At 45.6% G+C, this 16,292-nt stretch overlaps 1 protein-coding gene across 1 annotated transcript in view; it reads right to left on the bottom strand.

The window, feature by feature from the left end:
* LOC129193965 (protein unc-80 homolog) overlaps positions 1-16,292 on the bottom strand; it is a 48,552-nt gene that overhangs the window by 7,119 nt on the left and 25,141 nt on the right. The window contains exons 28-54 of the mRNA XM_054798807.1: positions 15,269-15,366; positions 14,994-15,200; positions 14,823-14,930; positions 14,607-14,745; positions 14,340-14,521; positions 12,664-12,795; positions 10,429-10,615; positions 10,215-10,346; positions 7,391-7,534; positions 7,208-7,308; positions 7,050-7,136; positions 6,792-6,975; positions 6,531-6,625; positions 6,354-6,443; positions 6,181-6,282; positions 5,914-6,094; positions 5,573-5,838; positions 5,374-5,508; positions 5,166-5,304; positions 4,996-5,092; positions 4,746-4,916; positions 4,586-4,678; positions 2,665-2,883; positions 2,390-2,590; positions 1,410-1,533; positions 991-1,116; positions 32-155 (exon numbers count right to left, since the gene is read on the bottom strand). Coding sequence (XP_054654782.1) covers positions 32-155; positions 991-1,116; positions 1,410-1,533; positions 2,390-2,590; positions 2,665-2,883; positions 4,586-4,678; positions 4,746-4,916; positions 4,996-5,092; positions 5,166-5,304; positions 5,374-5,508; positions 5,573-5,838; positions 5,914-6,094; positions 6,181-6,282; positions 6,354-6,443; positions 6,531-6,625; positions 6,792-6,975; positions 7,050-7,136; positions 7,208-7,308; positions 7,391-7,534; positions 10,215-10,346; positions 10,429-10,615; positions 12,664-12,795; positions 14,340-14,521; positions 14,607-14,745; positions 14,823-14,930; positions 14,994-15,200; positions 15,269-15,366 — 3,864 coding nt within the window. The remainder of the gene's footprint in view (positions 1-31; positions 156-990; positions 1,117-1,409; positions 1,534-2,389; positions 2,591-2,664; positions 2,884-4,585; positions 4,679-4,745; positions 4,917-4,995; positions 5,093-5,165; positions 5,305-5,373; positions 5,509-5,572; positions 5,839-5,913; positions 6,095-6,180; positions 6,283-6,353; positions 6,444-6,530; positions 6,626-6,791; positions 6,976-7,049; positions 7,137-7,207; positions 7,309-7,390; positions 7,535-10,214; positions 10,347-10,428; positions 10,616-12,663; positions 12,796-14,339; positions 14,522-14,606; positions 14,746-14,822; positions 14,931-14,993; positions 15,201-15,268; positions 15,367-16,292) is intronic.

Here is a 16,292-nt window from a genome sequence, read left to right as displayed (position 1 = left end):
TTCTCCAAAAGGACACGTCTGAGCTGAATACCTTTGCTTCCAGACCCAACAGTTAGCACAAAGGGAATGAGCAAGTTCAGCAGCATCCCCTCTCTCCTCTCCTGATTGGTGAATGGTGAGATCACGTGGCTGAGGGGGAAGTCTTCCTTCAAGGCCTATAAGATATCAAATACAAAAGAGACAATAGATAGGATCATTCCAACCTGAGCAAAGCTTCACCAAGCCCAGACTAAGTGACGTAATGGAGCACCTTTTGACTGTTTTATCAGACGTTAGGATGTTCCCTCCGAGTGTCCTCATTGTGAATGATGGAAGCCATTAGTCAAACTTCCATTTTTGAACGCCCCACTTTTCGTATGAATGTTTAAAAAAAATGTCCATACACCGTCTCATTCTTTTTGTACGTAACAAACTAGTCGGTTTGCCCTGCAGTGTACCGTGTCGCGGAATGGAGTGGCCAAACAAAGCATCTTACGTCTTGCTGTCTCAGTCTGTGCATTTTTTATTGAACGGAACGGCCAAATAACCCACCATGGGGCCAAAGAAGGTTGCGAGTGCCAGCAATTTGATAAAGAAGGCGAAGGACACTTGAATTCAAGAAATAACTCATCGGCAAGTACAAAGGTGGCGTCCCCTCCCGTTTTCCTTCACCGTCTTCGCCAACAAGAGTCTTCAGTTTGTGTAAGAGTGATGTTAAATGTTCATTCATCATTTACAATTATTTCACATTGCTTTCTGCATGTGAAACTATAATCATTCGTGATAAAATGTATTTCTGGTGGATATTTTTGCGTGTCTGAAATGGATTAACTGGATTTACATTCTTTCCTACGAGAAAAATTGCTTTGTTTTTTTGAATAATTAGTAAGAAAAACTGAGGTACCGCTGTATTTGGTTAAAAAGTTGTAATGAGTTCACGTTTGATTGAGGTAAACAACCAGCCGAGCGGGGCAAAAAGTCAAATCTCAAGTCTGCATCGTGAAGGCCTACCTGGATTTGTAAGGCGACCAACCGGACCACGGCGGTACTGAAGGGGAGTGGCGGGGAGAGGTAAGGGCTGAGGTGGAGTAGAGGTAAGCCGTCTGCAACACTGGATGGGCCGACCACGCCCATCACCTGCCACCAGCAAACACACACACACAAAATGAATACTTAGACGTAGGGATGTCCAACATGTCCAAAAATTAGATATCGGTTGATACTGGCATCAGTTTTTGATGTCTGATGTCCCCGAGCATAACGTGATCATTCTTTACACAAAATGATAAATGACAGTGTGAGGGACCAGCTGCCGCCTATATCGGTATCGACAATGCGCTGGACAATATCGGTATGAAGGATAACGGTGAAAATGCAAATATCGAGCAGCTCTAACAAAACGGACAAGCGCCACTTTGTCATTTTCGCACCAGGTTGACGCAGACGTTGATGAGCGAGCGAAGGTGAGGGAGGAAGGAGATGATCGGCTGCCGCTGCAGAGTCAGACAAATGCCCTCGATCAGGCTGCTGGCCGCCTCCCACTCCACCTGTCTCCTGGAGAACCGCAGAACCGAGCAGCAGCGCGGGCCGCCACAATCCCCCACCACACAAACACACACACACACACACGCACACACACACACAGTCAGAACATATGAAGGCTGACAGACGATCACATTGTCGTCAATTCCCTTTCTTAAACATGAGCTCAAATCAATCAAATTCACATCGGCAGCAATACTGAGAAGCTCACAAACGTAGCATACAGTGCAGCAACAGGCCCAACATCTGGGTCTAGTCTCAGTCATGGAACTAGTAAACATCTCAAGAACATGTAAAACATCTAAACATTATTTCATATGCTTTTCTGATGTTTATCTGTAAAAAGAAGAGTCACCACGGCAACTTAGAAATGGTGAAAAACAAACAAACAACAAAATGGTATTTTTACGGTTCTTTTTGGTGTGTTTGCTGTGCACCGCAACTCTGGAGAAGACAATCAGTCTAAAGCCTGCTCAGAAACACTAAAGCACTGCTGGTGGGCGTGGTGGTATTCGATTGCATAGATAATTTAGTGTTTTCATTCATTTCAGGCCTACATGTCCCTAAGCTTTCATTTTGCAATCTCAACTTTGCTTTGTCAGATTTAATCTGCAAAAAAAAAAAAAAAAAGTTTCATGGCAGAAGACTTGACCCGGCCGGCTACCCACATGTGCCCGCACAAATACACAGCACAGCAATGCATGTGGCACAGCAGCACCAACGGTGGCAGCGCGACAGGACAGTGGCAAGCAGCCGCATATCGACTGTACACACCACGGCACTGGCACAGCACGATACACTCACGTGAAGACAGAGAGAGAAGTAGGATTGAACAGACCTGGTGCATAGTGCCTGTGGGCGAGCGCACCTGAGCGTGGGCATCTTGTGGATCTTGTTGAACATGCGGTCCAGCCTCTTTAGAATGAGGATGAGGGCGGGGCGTACAGCCTCAGAGGACCAGTCGGTGATAGGCAGCATCTCCATGATGTAACGCCGCAGGCCTCGGCTCTCCATGGTCAGGGTGTCGTAGGGTGCCAGCTTGAGTAACGCGTGGGCGATCTCCGCCAGTCTGGACCACACGCCGACAAACCGCTACTTAGTAATACGCAAACAAGTGCGAGATCTCATTTTGCTCAGAGGCACCTCATGTGGGACTTGATGTCAAGCAGCTCCAGCGCCGTCACCCGCGGCTCACCAGCTACGTTCTGCAGGATCTTCAGACGCGGTCCGCAGTGCTTGTAGAATTCGGTGCAGATGTTCAGCAGGGACTCTCGCGGCCGGCGGAACTCCTCTCTGGCCATGCGCTCGTCCAGCTCCTCCCTCGGCATGCCCTGACCCTCCTCCAGCAGGTGGAGGTTGTCCCTGAAAGTCGCATATTAATACCAGCACAATGAAGATCTCATGAACTTCTACAGTTCTTCTACTTCTACTGTTGTTCTACTGTTTTTACTATATAGGATGTGCATATGCAAGAACAGGGGTAATCTATAACGTAAGGCTAAAGCTATCTCTCACATGCCCAGACACCCAAGGCTGTCGGAAGGAGTCGAGCATATGGAGGACATCTATGCAAAGGACCCTTTTAAAACATCCCATTACAGAACATGAAAGAACCTAAAGACATCACATGAAAGAACAAGGAAGGAATAAGGAATCGTTTGACAAGTGCAAATACAACGCATAACTAGGGTTGGGATTCGTTTGAATTTGAACGATTCCCTTTCTGACTCGTTTCTATTCCGGTTCTCGACGATCCCATCGGTTACGATGCTTTTCAGAGGCAGGTTCATAAAAGTTTGCATGGTTTAACGACACTTCTTCTTGGATGAAATGTCTGAAATTCTGTTTGTTTGAATGATATGAAGTTTTTATCAACTTTACGACAACTTTCTTACAGATCTATTCTCACAGGAGTACAATTTCACAAAAGATGAAAAGACGTTTATTTTTCAAAAGCTCATGAAAAAACGTTTCCACAGCCTTGTTTCGTCACCACAAGTAAACATGTAGTGCTCATCGGTCTTATTTTGAAACTCGTAAGTGTGTTGTGTGGATTGAGACAAACATGAATACGGTTGTGCATGAATAAACTAGCGTCCTGCAGTGGTGGCTCCTTTCCTTTATTTACACCAAACTTCCATGACATCAGCAGGCATTCTGAAACCCTCAGGAACGTTGGCATGAGACGGACGTCATTTATTGTTTCATTCCCAAGTCAAAGTCACTCTGTTATTTCTAAACCAATCTGGAGGTGTTAAAGTTGGTCATGCACCCTCCTTTGCATATCATTGTGTTGCAAATGTTGCACTGAGCCGACTGCTAAATAATTTTTTTTTTTATGAAGTTAAGACAAACATTGTAGCCACTACTTTTTGTTGGTGTTCACGGCTTCTGCTTTGTTGGTGTTCGTGCATATTTCTTCCAGTCGGCAGACTGGGCATCGAAACTAGCAATCGAAATCTTAAAATTCAAACGATCCCAGGAGATACGGAATGTTAGACCCTGTGCCCATCGATGCTCGAGACTTGATGCCTAACCCTAAATCCAAGTATAACCCATTTTTCTAGCAAGAGTGAAACTGTTCTTGTCTGGGCACGCCTCTCTCTACCTTAGAGGATAAATAGCGTATTTTCCAGACTATAAGCCACACTATTTTTCATGGTTTGGCTGGTCCTGCGACTTGTACTCCGGAGCGACTTGTACTCCGGAGAGACTTGTACTCCGGAGAGACTTATATTCCGGTTTATTCTGGTTCAGCCAGCCCCGCATTCCGCGCTGATCTCGAACCAAGGTCAGCAAAAGGAGAGTTGAGAGCGCTAGCTGTCGAGCTAAACGTTCACACTGTCAATTCGACGTCCAGCGCCACTTAGTGAGGTTTACCAACAGATATTGGCACAGCCACGCTGGCTTGCATCCGTTACACTTGCACCAATCCCTCTGACCAGAGCTGTCCTACCTAGTCTTTCAGCATGAACTGATGAATCCTACACGGATCAGTTACAATCAATTAAATTCCCTCGGAATAGAGTGGCCTGGATGAGACTATTCACATCCACTGACAAACCTTGTGTTGACTCCTCCTGACATGGCGTGGTTGGCAGTGGTGCCTCCTTTATGGCCTTGATCACAGCGGGACATCTGCGGCGCCGTCATGGGTCTGCAAAGCATGTACTGTTAAGAAGCCACAAATCACGCAAAAGCCCAACCGGACATACGAATCTGACCTTGTCAGGGTTTCTGAGCTGTAAAGCAAGGCCTGCAGGGACGTGGCCAACGCGGCAATGGCTGCGATCTCGTCTCTGGCGGCGGATGCTGACTCCATTGTCACTGTGTTGCTCTTAAGCTTTTGGAGGTAACACGGGACCAGGGCCTCCAGCACCATCAGCATCTGGAGACTGGCCAAAGCACACACAAATAGGTCAGACAACAACTGACATAACAAACTGTAACATTCATCGAAGTAGGATTCACTACCTTCTGAAGGATTCGGGTGCGTAGGCGACCACGGTGACGCACAGTTTTATGGCTTCACTGATAGAAAAGGCTAAGTCCTCATTACCATAACAGAAATCTGCAACAAAGATGCCCAGCCCACACATTTGAGTCACTGCTGTACATCTGCAACTGCAAGTTTGGGCGCTCACCCAAAGAACGCAGTGGTTTCTCTGCCTTGACCAGCTCTAGTGCATCCAGGGCATCCTGCGTCTCACCCTCCAGAGAGACCAGCAGGTCGAACAGACATTGGGCTGACACTCCCTTTGAAAGGCCGCTACTGGTGCTGGTCTGGGGTGAGAAGGGTTTTTGTTGGCTACTGTATGTTTACAAGTACACATGTGCACCAGGCGGTCTTACAGTAAATTCTAGTAGTGGCGCCACGCTAGCAAACAGCTGCAGGATGAAGGGCTTGCGGTGGAGGATGTAGAACTGTCGACAGCAGAACTCGATGCCTTGCCTCAGTAAAGGGTTTCCCTCGTAGTCGGCATAAACCTGCCACGACAAGAAGCACACACGCGAGTACACACACTCACCGTGCTCAACTTGACACACTTACCTGCAGCATGGTCGGCAGGATCCACTGATAGCCGCTCAGTGAGAAAAGGTGGTTGAAGTGCACGGCTGTGTTGATGGCAGTTGCAGTGTGCTGCCTGAGGAGGGCGCTGTCCTCCGGGTGCAGCAGCAGCGCCCCGTTGAAGACGTTAAGGAACAGCATCATCTCGTCACCCCACGGGTACTCGCTGGGCATGCCCAGGAACATCTCCTCAAGGAGCTTGATCCACAGTACCTTGTGGAGGGTGTCTAACCCAAACAGCTCCTTACCTACAGGGAGAAGTAAGGCATATTCAAAATATTCATTTGTAAAAATGCTACGGCAGGCACGGGAGGCAGACGAACCCTGCGCCTCGTTAAACAGAGAGAACTCGGCATCGATGGCGGTCCTCGGGAAGGATGGCAGGCGGAGCAGGTCTTCCTGGAGCAGTGAGACGTGGGACTGCTTGTGCACGGCGGGCATGCGCTGCGTGAGGGAAATGAGGAAGAGCACACGGCCAACCTCCTCTAGTTTGCGGGAGAACACCTAAATAAAAAAAAAAAAGATTGGAGACACATCAGGAATAAGAGGAAGACAGACTGCATCCTCTTTCACAGTGACGCCAACGGAACCTGCTTCTGGATCAGCTCCTGTCCTTTATCTGGCAGCATGTGGACAAGGTTGAGCTGGGGAGAGACTGACCTCCTAAAGGGGTAGATGTCCCTTACATATGTCTGGAGGGGGTCAAATTGAATATGAGTGCAGAAACACAGCAGATCATTCCCTATGGATGGTTCTGTTGTACCTTGGAATAATGTATGAGGTTCCAGCGTTTGTCCATTAGGAAGTAATGTGCTGATCTAGCCTCGGGAATGTTGAAGAACTCCAGACATTCCTGGTGGGAATGAGAAGGGAATGAGAAGGGATTCTGAGTAGCTTTCAGAATCTCCTGTTCATCAAGCAGTGTAGGTTGAGTTCTTACCTTCAGCAGGGCTTCAAACTGAGTGTCTTCATGGACGGGCAGCTGTGTTGGGATGTCGCATTCGTTCTGGCCGTGCACCACCAGCGTCTTGGTTCCTTGGAGGGTCATTTATCAAAGCCAGATCAGCGAGGTTGCCGTATAACATCCGTATCTCTGGGCCACACTCCAACACTGGTTGCCACTCGACTCACAAAAAATGTGGATCGGGACATTCCTCTACCATTGCTTCCATTAATTGCACGACATCTGTTTTTTCCTCACCTGGCATAGACGCCGTGACCAGCAGCTTGACCTCACACTGCTCTTTCTTCATAGTCTGCTTCAGGTCCTTGAAGAAGAGCCCCTCCACATAGCCCACCACCTCCCACAGGAAGGTGAGCGTGGCTGAGATGGCGTCCATCCCCCACTCGCAGGGTGTCCGCACAAAATACATGATCAGGCCCACCTGGTGAACAACAAGTGAAGTGGAAGTTGAGACAAATCAAAGACCAATGACGGTGATTGCCTTCGCAAACGCACCAGGTAGTTGAAGAGGATGTGTGAGGTTTGCGCCGGAAGGTCTCCGATGTTAAGCAGCAGCTTCCTCAGCATGTACATCAACTCATCCTGTTGACAGACACATTGCTTTACATGCCAGCGTCATACTTGAGATCGTGCACGCAAAGCTGGAGTCCTACCTGCCGGTTGCTCACAGTGAGTTTCTCCAGGAAGTGGCGGAGGACAAGGGCGGGATCCTCGATCAGGCAGTTCCACAAGATTTGCTGGGCAACAGCACTCACTGAGGACAGAGGAGAGGAAACTCTCGGCAACACGATATTTACGGCAACTAGCGGGTGGCGAAATCACCGAAGTCGAATCACCTGCTACGCCGTCCTCTCGAACCTCCCCATCCTCCATCAGATGTACGATTGGGAGCACGGCGGCACAGATGCACGCGGGGAAGACAGCTTGCGGTGGTTGCAGCATGTGGTGCGTGGGTGTGTGTTCTGTTGTGTTCTCTTCATCTGAAACATAGAATATGCAAAGCAGACAGTGACTTTTGCGTCGGTTTGGATTTCAGCATGAACATTTGCTCATTTGCGCAAAGATAAAACAATATTTATTACCCTCACCTGGCAAGAGGTATCACATGTTGGTACGATAACGTGAAGGTGTGATGCATTCTTTTTATTTTTCACTTTTTTTCCCCAAAATATGTCAGCTATTCTAGTTGTGAAGAAGGGAGGGTGGTTCTTTTAGAGTTGGAACACTATTGACAGTATTGTTGTTTTTGTTCAGCAGTGGTTTTGGTCTTGGAACTCTGCCATGCAGGCTGTTTTTGCCCATTGTCTTTCTTATGGTGGAGTCATGAACACTGACCTTAACTTAGGCAAGTGAGGCCTGCACTTCTTTGGATGTTGTCGTGGGGTCTTTCGTGACCTCTTGGATGAGTCGCCGCTGCGCTCTTTGGGTCATTTTGGTTGGCCGGCCACTCCTGGGAAGGTTCACCAGTGTTCCATGTTTTGGCAATTTGTGGATAATGGCTCTCACTGTGGTTTGCTGGAGTCCCAAAGCTTTAGAAATGTCTTTATAACCTTTTCCACACTGATAGGTCTCAATTAATCTCACTTAGTTATGTTTTAACAGGGGGGGCAATCACTCTTTCACACAGGGCCATGTAGCTTTGCATTTTTTTTCTCCCTTAATAATAAAAAGTTTAATTTAAAAACTGCCTTTTGTGTTGAGTTGTGTTGTCATTGACTAATATTTACATTTGTTTGATGATCTGAAACATTTAAGTGGGACAAACATGCACAAAAATAAGAAATCAGGAAGGGGGAAAACACTTTTTCACACCACTGTGTATACCGGTAGAACAGCATCACAGTCAGGACTCGTGCGGGCCACAATATTCCACTTTATGACGTGGGCGCGTGTCTTGCACACTGGTGTGACTTATATGGGTTTTTCTGTCAATTTAGTGGGTGCAGCTAATACACCGGAATTAATGGTAATCATTAAATGCTGTTCACAGAATGGAGCGTTCAAGCACACTACACAACTCTTCATGCGGAAGTGCGATTCGTTGCTACATTTAAGTGTGCTCGGGAAATCACAGAAAATACACACAAAACATGCAAATTCAACGCAAATTACGTGGAATTTCATGCCCATGAAACTTTGTGGCACACATGCAACGCGAGAACCCCTTTAATTTTGGTGAGAATCTATGAATGTTAATTTGTTTCTTTCTTACCAAAGCTTTTTTTTTTTTAGGCACTAAACTGAATTTTTTGCATTTGGATTTTGTGAACCAAATTTTATTTCACATCAAATTATGCTGAAAATTTTACTAAATAAAAATTGCAAATAAAACTAAAAATTCTGTTCGGTTTATTAAAACTGTGTTTAAAATAAACTAACTTAAAACACTGTTTTAAAATTCAGTGTACAAAAATTCAGTGCATGAAAATAATAAATTCAATGTTTCGAAACTCACAGATGCTGTTTTTTGTCAGACTCTTATCATGTGACTACACGCTCTACACCTGATGTGATGCCACCAATTGCTTCAATCTTAATTTACCAGAAGTGCATCTGTGTGTTTTGAAACATCAAATTTAATTTGCACAAAATTTATATACTGGTACATTGAATTTTACAACACTATATTTTGGCAAAATGAATTTGAAAACATCATATTTTAACAAACAATTGAAAAACACACGAATTGTGCTCGCACATTTTTATTCAATGAAATATCCAGCATAACTTCAAGTAAGAACAATTCAGTTCACAAAATTAAAATGCAAAAAAAATCAGTTCCATAAATTCAGTGTCTAACAAAAGCTTTGGTAAAAAAAGAAACACATTTAATTAACTTTTTCAGTACCAAAGACGTATTTATACATTTTTATAATCCCAAAGATGTCCTTATTTGTCTTTTACGTTTTTTTTGCCCAAAAGGCAAAAAGAGGTGATGACGCAACTGCGCACTCATGGATGCCACTTTTAGAGCACTTTTAAGCCATGAAAACGACCACAAGGTGGCAAGGAGGAGGTGGAAGAGCGTGGAGGAGAGTAGCGTGCAGAAGGTTACGCATTGTTGGAAAATTTTAACACATGCACACGCGTGCACACGCGTGCACACACACACAGGTCAGTTCCAAATGTGAAAATTGTAAATAGTTCATGGTGTTATGTATGTAAATACATTGTTCTTTTGATGTAAAACAACCCTTTTTTGTGTTGTTTATGTCGGGGTATACTTGTTTAGATACTTGAGCTGTCACAAAAGCAAAACATTTGTGTCAAGTTATGCTTGAAATGTATCTTTTCACAAACTGCTGGTTTTCCTCCCGTTTTAGTCAGGAACTGATATTTTCCTGAAGCTTGCCTACAGTATGGTCTACTGTTGATTACGATAGAATGGAAAAAGGTCAAAATAAACTTTTTTTCCTGATGAAAGACGGGAGTCTAATCTTTCTTTTGGCAGGTTCCGTGTAGAACGCAATATTCTGTGTGCCTTGAAAGATCAGTCAAAATGGTCTAAAATGGCCAGTACTGCACAGGGTTGTCTTTTGAAAAATGGCTGGGATTGAATGAGTTAAAGGTGAAATACTACAGTTTCTCGTTGTTACAGTCCACTTGCATTGGGATGGAATGGCTTATTAGGAATAATCAAAAGAATAAATGATGTCATACCTTCAGCACTGGCCAATGAGCGTACGGACCACATGGAGCCTCGGCGGAAAGAGTAGTTCCTGTGCGAGTTACTGGAGGCGCAGGATGGACTGACAGACAGACGGCGGGATGCCAGGTTCACCACTTCTTCTGCTGGCAGCATCAAAAGTCAAACGTGGACAACTTAGAAGCAAGAATCCCAAAGCACAAAGGCTTTGGTGTCTGTGTGTCCCACCTTCCTCCTCTTGCTCAGGTGGAGGGCTGCAAGTGGGCTCGTAGCACGCCTCTTGGGCCACAGGGATGGCCGTGATGATGCTGGCCTCACGCCCCAGACGCCGCTTTTCCTCCTCCTGTTGCAGGTTCTTCAGGATGTGCTCAGCTCTCTGGTGAGAACGTGACACAGCCCGCGCCGAGAAGGATTTCTATGGGATCGGCGTTGATTAGATGGTTGTGTGCAGCTGTGTTACAAGCATAAAGTAACGCTCCATCGGCTCGGTGATGCGTCGACGTGATCCCGAAACACTAATAGAAACATTTCTGCATATCATGGCATTGACGCACGTGCTCATACACATACATGAGAACATACACGGCAACGTCTGTCTCATCCAATGAGCATGCAGGTACAGCACAACGCACAATGTCTCATGCATGCAGTTGTTGTTTTCCTACATACAAAGTACAGCTAATTACTCATCAAGATGCAACTGCCCCACTTCTGGAAACCAAAAATCCAGTTGCCTCCAATTGACTAAAAAAAATAAAAAAATAAAAATAAAAAAAAAATGCAGAAAATTTGCCTTTCCTGACATTTATGATGCATCAGCACAAATATCTGGACAGAAAACTTACTATGGTATGGACTGACTGAATTAATGCGGGGAACTAAAAACAAAGACAGATAAAATGATAAAAGGAAGGTCTTTATCAAATCTGTAACACTTACAGTCAAATAACCATGCATTACAACTTAAAAGACAGGAAGATCAATGAGGTCATTTCTGATCCAGCCCAGCAGATTGCTGACTAACAAGGACTGCTTAAACTGCCTTTGACTCAAAACAGGGAAAGATTTGCATAAACATGGAAACACAGACAACGGTTGTCTGTGAAAAATCCACAAATCTTGTCAGCTGGAGTTGACAGTCTCTGGTGGGCGTGTCCCCGGCAGACGAGGGGAGACGCACGGTTACCATCAATACCAGAGGTTACAAGGCTAAGCTGACTTGGACTCCCAGGGACCTGAACATGGTTTCAAAGAGGAGTGAAGAAGGAAGCCATCTGTATCTAACTAGAAAACATCAAACTAGAGGGGCCCTACCGAAACAGACGTGGACTCAGGAGTGAACACCCACCAGAGACATAAAGATGGCAACTCTGAAGAAGCTCTTAGGATTCATGGTGGAACGTCTTCGACTAACAAGAAAAGGCCCAGTTGCCTCCATTCAAATTTTGCGGATTATCACGACCTGGATGACGCCGAATCCAAGCAGGCGCTACATGTGTGCCGCTCAAGTTAACGTGTTACTGAGAAGACTTACTCATCAAAGTAACCAGCAGGGATGCAGCACTTACATAAATAAGGTTTAAAACTCAAAAGGTCACTTAGAAATAAGATTTTGGATAAGACACAGGAGGATAAGCAGTTGGTGTGAGGAGGCTTAACATTTCTTGAAACAGCTACATCGCCAACTACTGGTGTGGTATGCGTATTACGTCAATTTCATGAAAGGGACTGCATGCAGGTTGCCTAGAGGGCACAAACTTTCAAACGTACTGCCTATTGCGAACATACGCAGACATAACAAAAGCAATAGTTATGTTTGTTGTCAGCCAATGATAGCAATTTGGAAAAGTTTGGCTACTAATGTTAGCTATCATTGAATGTGTATCATACCCACACAACGACTTTAAATTGTCCATTGCTTCTCTGAGACTGCTTTTGTGTGTGTATGCGCCACCGGCACTTTAGCACTCAAGCACTTTAACACCTAAACACTTTAACGCTCAAGCACTTTAACACCTAAACACTTTCAAGCACTTTAACACCTAAACATTTTAGCACTTGAGCACTTTAAAACCTAAACACTTTAGCGCTCGAGCACTTTAACACCGAAACACTTTAGCGCTCAAGCACTTTAACATTTGAGCAACATTAAAAATAAATTTTGCAGGCCCTCTAATACAGAATGTGAGCAGGGATTGTTTTGACAGCCTTGCTGTCTTGTCAAAAAGGCCAGTAAGGAAAATTCCTGTTTTTACAAGGTTGTTGCTATGGTTAACAAATCCTGAAAGCACAATTGCTTAGCATGGCAGGTCATTTAAATTAAAACCAGACAAAACCGATACACATCAACAAAATCATTGTGAACATCCAACATGGGACAAATTACTAATATAAGTTTTTCACCTTGTGGATGCAAAAACACAATAAATGTAATTCTGAAACATGAGCAGTGCTGACACTTACAGACTGGTCTTCATTGATTGGGTCTTGGACGCTGCCGGTGTTCTGGGGAACCCATGGGGGGTCAAAAATAGGGACGCAGGGCATGCCCAGTATGGGAGATGGCAGGGTGAAGTTTATACTGGGCGGGGGAATCTAAAAGAGACAATGAAATCAAGTCAAAACCTCCACAGTCATCCCTTGTTGATCGAGGTTAACCGGTTCCAGACCCGACCACAAGTGAATTTCTGCAAAGTAGGATTCCTCATCGCCTTTGTTTGTGTTCAAAATGACTTGAAAAGTTCAGAATGGATTTGGATGAAATTTTCAGGAATTGGCGGAAATGGGATATGGAAGAACTGATGACATTTTGGGGACGATCCGGATCACCGTCTGGATCCAGGAATCTTTTTTAAAAGGATTCCTTAACATTGCGAGATAGGACTATTTTCGCCATTTGTGCATATAACTCCACAAAAAATTGTCAGAGCACCTGGAAAAAAAATACAGGACAAGTTTCCAACAGGTTCTACAAAAATATCAAAGACTGATCCAGATAATGGAATCATTCTGGATACCAGGATCAAGAATATGGAAAAAAAATGGGGGACCTTTGGCGTTTTCATCCTAGGAAGACAACAAATGAAGCTATAAACATGCAACAAACACCATCATATATATACAGTAACCAAGACATCATGGAATCTGGATTTGTTGGATCTTCAAAAGCTGTGGAGGTAGATCCACAAGAAAACCGCCATTGCGGAAAATCCCATTTTTGTGATAACTACTGAATATTATACATTGATATCATTATGAATCCCATTGCTAATGCTATGTTTTCAAGGAATCTAAATATGTAGATAAAATATGTGTAGGACGAATATTTATGCTGTAAATCACAATATGGGGGGAACTAAGGCGCTTGGCGCTCTTCATGTACTTTTCAAGTTTAGAAATTGAAGATTTTCGCGGTTTGAGCATAGAAAACCTGTTTACGACCTTCTAAATACGTTTTTTTTAACATTTTAGACATAAAATAACACCCCTGTAGTCACCTTTACACTTGTATTCCCCAATATAGTAGACATGATAACAGAAAATAAGTTAATATAGACTCAGGCACGCACACATCACAAGTGTCGTCCATTAATACTCCTAAAGGTAGCGACAATGCTCTGTGGTGCTATTTGAAACCCACTGTCATAGAAGAAGACCGACAACGTTTGCTGTTATAATGTGGCCGGCTCGACTCGCACAGGAAATGCTCAGAGGCATCTTCGGCCTACTTTAAGGACGTGCTCTTTATCTGCAGCGATTAGCCATCAAATGCTCGCTCCCAGCACAGCACACATGGACAGGAGGTCATCGACATAAACGACTAGCTCGTGTTCTAACAGTGCCAACAAAACCAAAACGACAAGTCAATGCAACTGCACCACACGGCGAGGGTATCAAAATAACACTTACACGCTAACATACATGCAGAACCATACATGCCGCCTGCAAGGCATGCTGGGTAACCTTAAAGCAGCTCGTCTTCCACTACCCTACCCTTCCAAACGGTATCGTCACTGCATTAAATATAAGACATTTAAGCAATTTGAGTTAAAATATTCCACAAACCAGTTGAGAACACCGCTCTACAGCATTCCGATACAGCTTAAATGTGACTTTTGTGCTCGGGTGCTCTTCCGTACTTTGAAGATCTGCTGGGCTCCTTCCTCCATGCGAGGCCACACCTGGTAGCGGAATCGCCACAGCGTATAGAACTTGAGGACGGAGTTGATGCGCTGGCAGGCCTCGTGGTGCTGGAACTCCGCCATCATCATTTCGGTCACTGCGTCTGGGACCTTTACCGCACACAGCAGGAACATCGCCGCTGGCAGTGGAGGGAAAAGGGCAGAAAAATAACATGGAGTTATTGAAGTGAGAGGAAAAAGTAAAAACTGTGTTTAAAGCTTCACCTGCAGCAGCCGCCATGTGTTCGTCCACGCTGAGAAGAAGCTCCCAGGCTGCAGGCTGGATGTCTCCGTACATGTCGTCGGTCAAGATGGGGGCGGCTTTGATGAGCAGAGAGAGAGGGGCGGGTGACAAGCTCATCACCTGCAGGAGACACAGGTCAAAGATCATGCTCCTAGTATTTAAACACTACCAAGCCAAAGGCCATGCTAGGACATCACCTGGTTTCTGATGTACTTTAACATTCCCGTGTCCTTCTTCCCTTCAACGATGCCGTCAGTGGGTCTCCTCTTCATGGAGGGTGTCCTCAGGCACGACTTGTCAGAACACTGAGGCCAAACAGACTCTCAGAGACGCAAACAAGAAGAACGGGGTCTGACGGTGAAATCTACCTCTTTGTTTTTCTGTGCACGGGTGCCGATGATGCCCGCAGCGGTGGCGCTGTCCTCCCTCAGGCTGTCCACCGTCTCGCCGTACACGAGCTTGATGGCGCGGACCAGCCGGGCGCAGGAGCGGCTGTGGTGCTGGTAGCAGCGCGGGTGGCAGAAGTCAACGTGGGTGCAGATGAAGCTCTGCTGGTTGCACAGCAGGATCATGATCTGGGTCGGGATAGAAGACACGCATGAGAGGTTTGCCGAAAAGAAGAAACACATTCTGACAGACGTACGTGGAGCCATGACATGTTGCGGTGGTAGTTGTCTTCTGCTCCGCTCCCGCTTTGGCCCTCGGGCTCGATACTGGGTTCGCTGGTACTGCAGGGACTACCTGCATGACGACACATGGGCAACGCCCTATCGTCAATACGTGTGTACATTTCATTGGCTAAATATGTGCTAGAATACCTTCATCTTTTGTTCAGAATTAGCTATTTATCACAGGTAACCAACAGGACTTCCTTCTCGTTCATCCCTGAAGCGCCAAGGCGCTTTTACACAGTCGTACGCTGAGCGTCTACTGACTTCGATGAGGAAGCGTAGAGTGGGTTGTTCCACTGCGTGAAACTGGACAGCGATTGGATAAATGCTGGGCTTTTTCCCGCCCATCAGACGCTCAGCGTCTCTGGGGGTCTATGAGACAGTGGACTGGCCCGGACACTCTGCTTCTGCATGATGACTGGATGATCTGTCTGAGGCGGAATCACATTTTGATTGACAGTGAAATGAGCGAATCAGCGATCTTGAAGTATAAGCCTCTACCGGGGCATTTTCCAAGTTTTTCAGTCAGATGTTCTGAACTGATCCGGAGACGTAACCGATTCCCAGCGACTTTGTCTTTGTTAAAAACACACTAGCGTTGTGTTTGGCGACCGTCTTCTGTCACTCTGCGGTTTCTTTCCCCAACAAGCAGCGCCAGCGGCGGAGCTTCTCCCCCCGTCACGATCACTCACACTCACAGCCGATCACACAGTAGTCTCGTGCAGCAGCGCCAGCTGCTAGCAAGCTGCACATCATGGCAGATAACATCAATGTTGTTGACCGGGTTTGGCAAAGCCATTTGATAGTCTTCCTTATGAAAACAACAGGGCAGATCAATGGACTCAAGTGTTACACCCGCAACACAATGGGCCAAGGCCATTTAAGCAGTCTAGCTCTGCTGGCCATTGAGAGGACTGGAAAAGACGCCTAGTTGGTACGACAGGGTCACAGATCATTTTCCTGAAATTTTCATTTTCCTCTAAATAAATGAACACA

The sequence above is a fragment of the Dunckerocampus dactyliophorus genome, chromosome 1, assembly GCF_027744805.1.
Source record: "Dunckerocampus dactyliophorus isolate RoL2022-P2 chromosome 1, RoL_Ddac_1.1, whole genome shotgun sequence".
Lineage (NCBI taxonomy): Eukaryota > Metazoa > Chordata > Actinopteri > Syngnathiformes > Syngnathidae > Dunckerocampus > Dunckerocampus dactyliophorus.
The sequence above is the reverse complement of the archived record's forward strand: the minus strand, read 5'-3'. Positions and strand labels throughout refer to the sequence as shown.